This window comes from Pantherophis guttatus, chromosome 2 (assembly GCF_059756535.1).
Source record: "Pantherophis guttatus breed Tessera chromosome 2, ASM5975653v1, whole genome shotgun sequence".
In the NCBI taxonomy this organism is placed as follows: Eukaryota; Metazoa; Chordata; class Lepidosauria; order Squamata; family Colubridae; genus Pantherophis; species Pantherophis guttatus.
Genome location: NC_142064.1, coordinates 143,981,495 through 143,991,298, shown reverse-complemented (window position 1 = coordinate 143,991,298; position 9,804 = coordinate 143,981,495). Strand labels below are relative to the sequence as shown.

The 9,804-nt window shown below is 49.6% G+C and overlaps 1 protein-coding gene across 1 annotated transcript; it reads right to left on the bottom strand.

The window, feature by feature from the left end:
• Positions 1 to 809: 809 nt before the first annotated feature.
• On the bottom strand, positions 810 to 3,574 carry NOG (noggin). The gene has a single exon (XM_034412491.3). It carries the CDS (start codon positions 2,379 to 2,381, stop codon positions 1,707 to 1,709), a length of 675 nt encoding a protein of 224 aa, XP_034268382.1. The 5' UTR covers positions 2,382 to 3,574; the 3' UTR covers positions 810 to 1,706.
• Between the last annotated feature and the right edge of the window lie 6,230 nt (positions 3,575 to 9,804).

Sequence of the window (9,804 nt, the reverse complement as noted above, 5' to 3'; positions counted from 1 at the left end):
TCCGAGTAGGGCAAAAGTTACAACTGCGGTGAGCAGATTAACCCAGTTAGGCTGAAGGAGAGGCTACTCTCAATCATTTGGCATGTTGCGGTCAACAGCCCGTTTGTATTCCTGGGAGAGAGAGAGAGGGAGGGAGGGAGAAAAGGCTCGTCTTTACTCACCCCCCAAAAGGGGGGGCAGTTTGGGCTTAGGGGGAACAGAGGAGAAAGCAAGGGAAAAGTAGAGAAGGCGCGCTCCGGTTTCACGCCGGCCGATCGCTCCCTTTCACGAAGGCGAAGGGTTAAGAGAAAAGGGGCGGGAAGGCGGAGAGGGGCGCTGGCTCGGCCGTGCCCGGGATAGGCGACTGTCTGCAGCGAGCGCCAAAGAACGCGCCGCCGGGGCTCGAGTTTCAGCGGGGCTCGGCCACAAGGGTAGGTGTCAGAGACACGTGGCTCCTGGTAAATGAGATGTCAAAGCGGCAACCACCCGCCCCCCCCTCCTCCCAGCCTGGGGCCCGCCTCCCGCCGCCGTCTCTCCGAAGGCGTCTGCCCCGAGCCTTCCCATGGGGGCGACGGAGAAGCGAGCAAACAAGCAACCAGCGCGCTTTCTACAGTTTTTCTCCCGCTCCCGAGTGGAGCAGGCTGGCTGGGGGGAGTCACGCCGATCCAACCCGGCGGGACTTGCTTCCAAGGAAGGTGGATCTGCTGGGAAAATGAGGGGGTGCGCCTTCCTTCCCCTTTCAAGCCGCCCCGATTCCCCACACGCCGCCTCCGCGGCTCCGGCCAGCGCCCCCCCCAAACCGCGCCCCACAGAATCCAAGGAGGGTTTGATCTTTTAGTGGTTGATTTTAATTTTGAGCTGAACTTTCGACTACAAGGGAATGAATATAAAGAATAAATAGCAAACTCTCTTCCACGCACAGAAGATGAAAAGACGTCCAAAGGAAAAGAAACACCACCAAACCCGCTATGTACACAACAGTAACAACGTGTCTTAACCTTTAGTCATCGTATCGTTTTAAAGTCATAAATCTCGGAAGTCCGTTAAAAAAAAAAATTCACAACGCAAGTCACTGGAAAACTTTGTTCCCTAAGGAATGGAAAATATTTCCATTTATAATAAAAAAAAACCGTTTTATGTTAAAAGTCCTCTGTTCTTTAAAAAAAAAAAAAAAAGCCCCAAAGGTTTGAGGAGCGTTTGTTTATAAATCCTCCAAACGCGTTTTTTTTTTCCTGGAATATAAATTAAAGACGGGGAGGTGGGTGGAGAAAACTTCAATTTGCGATGATCCGAGCGAATCTACTCTCTTTAAAAGTACAGCAGACGAGAAGAGTTCGCGGTGTAACACTGACCTGCTTTTCGGAGGCGTTTGGGTGGTCTGCAGGGCAGGGGGGTCCGGTGCGCGCAAGGACTCTTCTCTCCCAGGTCTTTGGTGACGCACGCACGCCCGTCTTTTAACACAAAAACAAAAAGTTGCCTGTCCTGCACGCAACCCGGACCGGTGCAACGTTTTCAACCGGGGAGGCCAAACGTCCATCCTCCTTTTACGCTTCGTAGCGTCTTGAAGCCGACCAAAACCCGGCTTCGCGGCCGGGATGGTTCGGTGAGAAAAAGAGGCGCGGTGTTCTACTTGGCTTGCTTGTTTTCTACGGGACGTTGGCGGTGACCGGAGCGGAGGACACGCGCTGCTCCCCCCCCCCCGCACCCCGTCCGCCCGCCCGCCTGCCTTAGCAGGAGCATTTGCACTCGGAAATGATCGGGTACTGGATGGGGATCCACGTGCAACGCTGCCCCCCGCGGCGCTGGCACCTCCACCGCAAAATGGTCAGATGCACGGATTTGGCCGGCTTGCAAATCATGCCTTCCGGGACGGAGCAAGAGCGCTTGCTGAAACAGCTGCCCACCTTCACGTAGCGAGGCCAGAAGCGGCTGCCGAGGTCGTTCCACGTGTAGAGGACCGGGCAGAAAGTGTGAGACCACAGCCAGAGCTGCAGCTTCCGACGGAGTTTCTTGCTCAGCCGGTGCTTCTTGCTAGCCTGGAGACCCCCGTCGTAAAACTCCAGACCTTTGATCTCGCTGGGCATCGCTCCGGAGGGTCTCTGTCTCAGCAGCAGGTCCAGCTGGGCTAGGTCGTCCCCGCCGAGACGATCCTCGGACAAGGAGACTGCCATGAAGCTCGGGTCGAAGTGGGTACCCAGCAGGGTCCTCAGCAACGTGTCGTTCAGGTCCTTCTCCTTGGGATCGAAGATAGGGTCCGGGTGCTCGATTAGATCCACCAGGGGCAAGTTGTCGCTGGGGGCCGGTCGGATGTGGAGGTAGTGCTGGCAAGCGCCCTGTTCCAGTCGGAAACCTAGGAGAACCGCCAACGCGTAAAGCCTCACCAGCCACTGAAGGTGATCCATGCTCGGAGAGAGAGAGGGAGAGGGATGGATGGAGGGGAAAAGGAAAGGGGACAGGGTTCACCCAGAAGCGGGCCTGAGCAGAGGCATCGGCCGGAGAAGGGAAGGTGAGGTTATCCAAGCAAGGAGGGACAGGAGAGGAGGGTCTTCCCCTGCCACTTGCCTTCAGAGGCTGCAGCCTCCTTGCCCAAACGCCTTTCCTCGGGTCCGGTGAGTAGGCAACAGCAGCAAAGAAACAAAAAAACCAGCACCGTTTAGAAGTAAGTAATACTGATCGAGAAAGTCCACAGCCCCGTGCAGAAAATCAGAAGCCTGGGGTGCCCCATGCAATTGTTCTGGCTCCGGATTTCGGGGGCTGCGCTCAGCAGAAGAGACCTCTGCAAACTTCCATTCGGCTCCCGTCTCTTTTGCAGTTTGCAACAGCCGCCGCCGCCGCCACGCACGTTGGCACCAGTTAGTCTGCTGCGCGAAGATCCAGCGTCTTTAAATTTCCTGCACTTTCTGTTCCATCACTATGGAAACCACCGACTCGCTCTTTTCAGGCACTTCTCCTTAAAAGAGGAAACTCGTGGGCGTGGGGACGGGAGGGGGGGAAAAAAGGCAAAGGCGATCTGGTACTCCCGAAGTCCCGGAGGCAAATCGCTCAGTCGGTTGCTCCAGCCACCCCAGCCGAAGGGAAGTAAGGTGGGGTGGGTGGGCAGCCTCTTTCTCCGTGGCGAGCTCCAAGCGCGGCTGGGGAAGTGATGCTCTTTTGCAGAAGCCTCTTCAGTTGCTTCTCCGTAGCAAAAGGAGAACTATCCGAGGTGGCTTGGCCACTGCTCCATCGGGCACGCTCCTAAGCTGCGCTGGGTTATGAATTAGAAGGCGGCCTTACAGCCAGCTTTTATACTCCGCGAGGTCGGCTCCAGCGGACAAGCAAGCCTGTGCAACCTTGCAAGGCACCGCGTCGCTCCGTGTGCATCGTCCGGGACTGGCTTCTTTCTAGCCGCTCACGCCCTCTTTTTTTTTTTTTTTTTACTTTGGCCGCTCAAACTCGCTCACCTCGTGCCTTTCCCCCCCTAGGATTGCCCTGGTACCTGGTTGCCGCTGCATTTATTTCCGCGGCTCCACGCTTGAGCCCGTGATGTAATTCTAGTTGGCTTCTAACTCAAGAAGGGCTCTGCAAACGCCTCCTTTCTCCAAGCGTGAAATTGCTGGCTAATGCTAAGTCAAGGGGCGGGGGGGGGGGGAGAGAAGGGGGGGAGCAGGAGGGTAGCCCGCCCTCTGCTGGCGGCCTCTTGAGCTCGCATCCCTCTCTGCTTTTTCCTCGCGGGTTCACACACAGAATAAAGTAAATGAGAGTTGCAAACCGAAGACAACATTGTTGCCTGGATATTGTGGCAAGGTAGTGTCACTTTAGAGCAGGGGTGGGCAACTGTGGCTCTTTTACAACCTGTGGACTTCAACTCCCAGAATTCCTGAGCCAACTTGGCTGTCTCAGGAATTCTGGGAGTTGAAGTCCACAGGTTGTAAAAGAGCCACAGTTGCCCACCCTTGCTTTAGAGCATCAAGAAGCTTTCCTTAAGCAATTCCATCTATTTAAGGTTTTAATGTACCATTTAAAACAGCTTGATTTAACAAAGGTATAGTGAAACTGTTCACTTTTTTTGCCACATTGGGACTGCTTGTTTTTAAATGGACAGCCATACAAATCCTTGGAGTGAGTGAATGAATGAACGAACAAACAAACGAACGAACGAATGAATGAATGTTCAATCTTGTGTGAACTTCACATATACATCATGCAGTTTTCCTGGAAAGGGTGTGCTATTGTGTACTTCCTTAATGCAGATTTTTTTGGATTGACTGGTTGAGCTGATAGACCTGGGATTTCTGCACTAACTAGGCCTGATCCTGCTTAACTTTACAAGGTCAGCTAGATGCTGTCACCTTGCTGTCTACAATCCCTGTCCTGAACAGTCATGTTTTCAGAGCTGTTTGGAAGCACAATCAGGATGGGGTGATCTGAATACGCAGGGGTAGGTTTTTCCAAAGGGAAGTGTCCTACTTGAGTCCTTCAGCTCTGGGTTCCTTGCAGATGGCATTTCCTCCGTGGTTGGCCCCTCAGTACTATCGCTGATCTCAGAGGGTGGCAGGTTTAACCCAGAAAAAGCAGTTGGAGAGATATCCAATCCCTGGGTTAAATAGGTATTTAAGTATGAAATTGTACCTGGGCCACAGTGAAGTGGCAACTAATGCAATGCTTGTCGTAGAGTTGTTGCATGAGTGACCCTCTGTGCGCCATAAATATTTATTTATTTATTTATTTATTTATTTATTTATTTATTTATTTATTTTTCATATTTGTATACCGCCCTACTCCCGAAGGACTCAGGGCGGTGAACAGCCATAATAAATACAAATACATATAGAAGTTAAAAACTATTAAGAAACAGATTAAGTAATTTAGGCTCAAAGATTAAAAACATCCAAATTTATCTAAAGAGGTTTAAAACCCAATTTAAAAGCCAGTTTAAAAGCCAATTAAAAAGGGAGAGTTAGGCCAGATCAGCTTGTTGGAATAGAAATGTTTTCAGGGCACGGCGGAATATGCGTAAGTCTTGGATGTTTCGTAACTCCAGGGGAAGCCCGTTCCAGATGGTAGGTGCCCCCACAGAAAAGGCTCTCCCCCTGGGGGCCGTCAGTCGACATTGTTTGGCCGACAGCACCCTGAGGAGTCCCTCTCTATGGGAGCGAACTGGTCGGTGAGAGGCTATTGGTGGCAGGAGGCGGTCTCATAAGTACCCTGGTCCTGAGCCATGGAGCGCTCTAAAGATAGTAACCAAAACCTTGAAGCGCACCCGGAAGACCACTGGGAGCCAGTGCAGCTCGCGCAGGAGGGGGGTTACATGAGAGCGCCACATTGCTCCCATTACCACCCGCGCGGCCGCATTCTGGACCAGTTGGAGCCTTCGGGTGCTTCTCAAGGGGAGCCCCACGTAGAGAGCATTACAATAATCCAGGCGTGAGGTGACAAGGGCGTGAGTGACCGTGCGTAATGAGTCCCGATCCAGAAAGGGATGCAACTGGCGAATCAGGCGAACCTGATAAAAAGTCCTCCTGGCTACAGCCGTCATATGCTCTTCAAAAGACAGCCGTGAGTCCAGGAGGATGCCCAAGTTGCGAACCCCATCTGTGGGGGCCAACGACTCGCCCCCAATAGTCAGAGATGGCGCCAACTGACTATATCAGGATGACGGAAACCACAGCCACTCGGTCTTGGATGGGTTGAGTCTGAGTTTGTTCCTCCCCATCCAGATCCGTACGGCCTCCAGGCACCGGGACATCACCTCGAGGGCATCATTGGGGTGGTCTGGGGTGGAGATGTACAGCTGGGTGTCATCAGCGTACTGATGGTACTTCACCCCAAAACCACGGATGACCTCACCCAGCGGCTTCACATAAATGTTGAATAGAAGGGGCGAGAGGACCGATCCTTGTGGCACCCCACATATAAGGGGCCTCGGGGTCGATCTCTGCCCCCCTGTCAACACAGACTGCGACCAGTCAGAGAGAAAGGAGGAGAACCACTATAGAACAGTGCCCCCACCCCCAACCCTTCCAACCGGTGCAGCATGATATCATGATCAATGGTATCAAAAGCCGCTGAGAGGTCTAGTAGGACCAGGACAGAGGAGCAACCCCTGTCCCGAGCCCTCCAGAGATCATCAACCAATGCGACCAATGCTGTCTCTGTGCTGTACCCGGGCCTGAATCCCGACTGGAACGGTTCTAGATAATTTGATTCATCCAGGTACTGAGGCAGTTGTCGTGCAACCACACTCTCAACAACCTTTGCAACAAAGCGAAGGTTGGAGACAGGACGATAATTTGCTAATACAGCTGGATCCAGGGAGGGCTTCTTGAGGAGGGGCCTCACCACTGCCTCTTTCAAGACGGTGGGAAAGACACCCTCACTCAAAGAAGCATTTATAATCTCCTGGAGCCAGCCTCGCGTCACCTCCCGGGAGGCCAGTACCAACCAGGATGGACACGGGTCCAATAAACATGTAGTCGCAAATATCAGGGCCAACGCATGTTAAACCAGCTTCTAAATTGTCCTTGTGGTCAGCTCCATGCAATGTGAAATGCATTTGACTTGTGAGCAAAGCCCTTAGTTCCAAAAATGTTTGCAACAGATGCACAAGAGGTCGTTGTGTGTAACAAAATAAAATCGGGTAGCTACCAGCATCTGCTACCGGACTTCCTATGGATTGGAATGACTGTAAAAACATTTTGATTCCTGATTCTTTCAAAATCCCTGTTCCAAAAATCAAACTTTTCTGCAAGGCCTTTGAATCAACTTTTTGATTTTCATGCCATACCCCTATAAGGCCTGTAACTGAATCTAAATCCACGTAAGAGAAAGAATAATATATATCGTACTCTTTTTTTCCCTCCAGGTCTCCCAGGACTTTCCTTCCAGGTATGCCATGAAAGGAATTTAAAATTTGATTTTCTTCAGAGCACGAATCTGATCACTTATAGTTGTGCAGGCATGGCATCATGTAAACATATCAATAAATGCATGGGAAGCAATCTTTCCCAATCTGGATGCCTGCTGGATGTACGAATGTAAACTATCCGCATTCAATACCAATGTGGCCATTACTCAGAATTCTGGGATTTGTGGTCTACTTAATATTTGACGGCTGCCAAAGTTGTGGAAGGTTGATCTAAAATATACTGTTGATTTTAGAAGGTAAGTTCAAGTTCAAATCCAGCTACAAAGCTGATGGAGGATGTTGGAGAGGATCATTTTCCTTCAGGGTAATTACCTGTGAGTAGGATAGAGTGGGATTATAACATCTGATGTGGTCTTCATAACCCTCTGGAGACAGATAGAAAAAATTGTTATTTTCTGCTAAAACATATTTAATTAAATTCCCCACTTTCTCAGATTGAAAGACAGTTTGGGCCAGTCCCCGTTATTATCTTTCTTCTTGCTAGTAGAGTGGCTTACTACCAATAATATTTCAAATGCCAAGAGTTTAAAGCACATTTAGAAAAAGGCTAGGAAAAAAGGGGGAAATATCCAGTTTTGTTCCAGAAAAGCTTGAGCAATTCCAAATGTTCATTCTTCGGCCTTAATAGAATATGGGAATTTCTATAAGGGGTGGGGTGGGGGGCTTGTTGCAGATATGCAAAAGTTAGTAATGTGCATTAAACCACTTTGGAGATATTATGGGCTGCCCAATTTAGCCAAACATGATCAAGTTCCTACTAAAATTTGAGAAGCAATCGGGATACATAGAGAAATGCAGAGATTTTCCTCCAAGCACACTGTCAAAAAAAAGAAAGAAAGAAAAAAGGAAACGGAAGAAGAGTTTTTGTGATTGACAGTTCCCAAGCAGCGAACAATATCACCAAGGCCTTCTCCCAGGTGTAAAGTGCTTGCTTTTTATGGCATTTATGTTTGCAAGAATTAACTACAGCCCTGATGAATTGGACAGGTTTTGAAAATTAGGAGATTGTTGCTTCCAGAGGGCACATATGCACAGTTTCCTTATACTGGTAGTCCTGCTCTGTGTGCTGTGACCTGTATTGTGAGATCAGCCAGATGTTCGGCTACTGAAACGGTGTTTTCTGTCTTGTGGTTCAGATCCCTCCATGTAGGCAATGTGGGGCACACTAATGCCCGAAGGAGAGGTACCTTGCCTTAATCTGTTCTGGGTAGGGATCTAGTGCTCCCTTCCAGCTGTGCTGTAGTTCTGGATTGTCTCCTTCTCTTCAGTACACTGAACACTGTTCCTGCTGCTCATTCTTGTATTGCCAGATCAAACCACAGTATTAGTCTCCCCCTCCCTTTTTTTTTTTTTAAAAAAAAAGGTATTTTGGATGAGCAATTATCTCGCTATGTTTTGAACACACAGCGAGACAATCATACCAAGCTCTTGGTATGTATACCAACCTCTTATGCCAGGACCCCCTAATTATCAAATGCTACACGAGGGTTGTGCTTAGCCAGTTTACGCAAACTTTCTAATTACTGTGACAATAAAGATTCTCAGCCATCCAGGTAGAGTTTTCTGGAAGTTGTCTTATGGCAACTGGACTTCTTTTCTTGTTAGTTTGAAATGTTTAGCTGCTTAGCCAAAGTAGCTTCTTCAGTCTGAGCAAACGGTTAGCCAGCCTACATACACATAGCAAGCGGGTGGAATTCATGGTAGATGCCATAAATCTTCAGCAGCACCATGCACAAGTGATGGGAGGACCCCACATATGTCCTTCAGGGCGGTTTCATTTCTCACCTAATCTGGAAAGGCTCGTTAAGTGAATAGGCAGAGAGTCCAATTACTGCATAGACACAGATACGGAGCTCCACACATAACCAACCTTACTCCAGATGCATCAACAAATACACAGGGGCCAAGGAGAGATGGGCCACCTGCTTTTCTCATTGCATCAGTGTCTATCTGCATTGATTCAGTTGGAGCGCTGTCCACGTGACCGTAGGTGTCATTGAATAGCACGTCTAAAAGAATTGCACGAAAATTGGTGTGCCAATTGGAGATGATCCTGACGAGGTTGACTCCGAAACCAGCCGTGCCCTTTACTCTGATGTGTGCTATAGGCGTACAGCAGTGCAGAGTCCACTTCAGTGTGTGACATGAGATAGCAAAGGAAGTAGAGAAAGATTAGAGCAGGTTAGCACCCTGCCAGCTTCAGCAAAGGATGACAGGAGGGATCCATAGATGTGTGAATTTGGCTTGACTTACCCAGAGGTTCTAGTTTAAAACTAAGGCGTTCCAGGTTAAAATGTGAGGCCTCAGTTACATCAGAAGTTCCAGTCGTCTACACCAACGGTTTCCAACGTTCGGGCCACCAGGGACTGGTTCCACCGAGGGCGTTCTTTCTGTGGACCAGTGGAGCATGGTTTCATGTGGTGCCTGGATCCCATTGTGTGCATGGATGGGCTTCGCTCACTTGCATGGATTGGTCCCTGGCAGGCTTTGGACCAGTGCTGATCCACGACCTGAGGTTTGGGGATCCCTGGTCTACGCAGTTAATCATTTTTTGTCTCTGTACAAATGCAACTACTTGATCTAATTTTTTTTTAACACGGACAGTTTTGTGTATAGAAAGAAATTTAAAAATATCTAAGTTGCCCCAGGTTTGGGGCAATAGTTCATTGCCTTTATGGTCATTCAAGTGAAAAATAATTTTGAAATGTATGCACCAGTGGTGGAATTCAAATTTTTTTACTCCCGGTTCTGTGGGTGTGGCTTGGTGGGTGTGGTGTGGCTTGGTGAGCATGGCTTGGTGGCTGTGGCAGGGGAAGGATACTGCAAAATCTCCATTCCAACCCCATTCCTGGGGGAAGGATACTGCAAAATCTCCATTCCCACCCCACTCCTGGAAGAAGGATACTGCAAAATCCCCATTC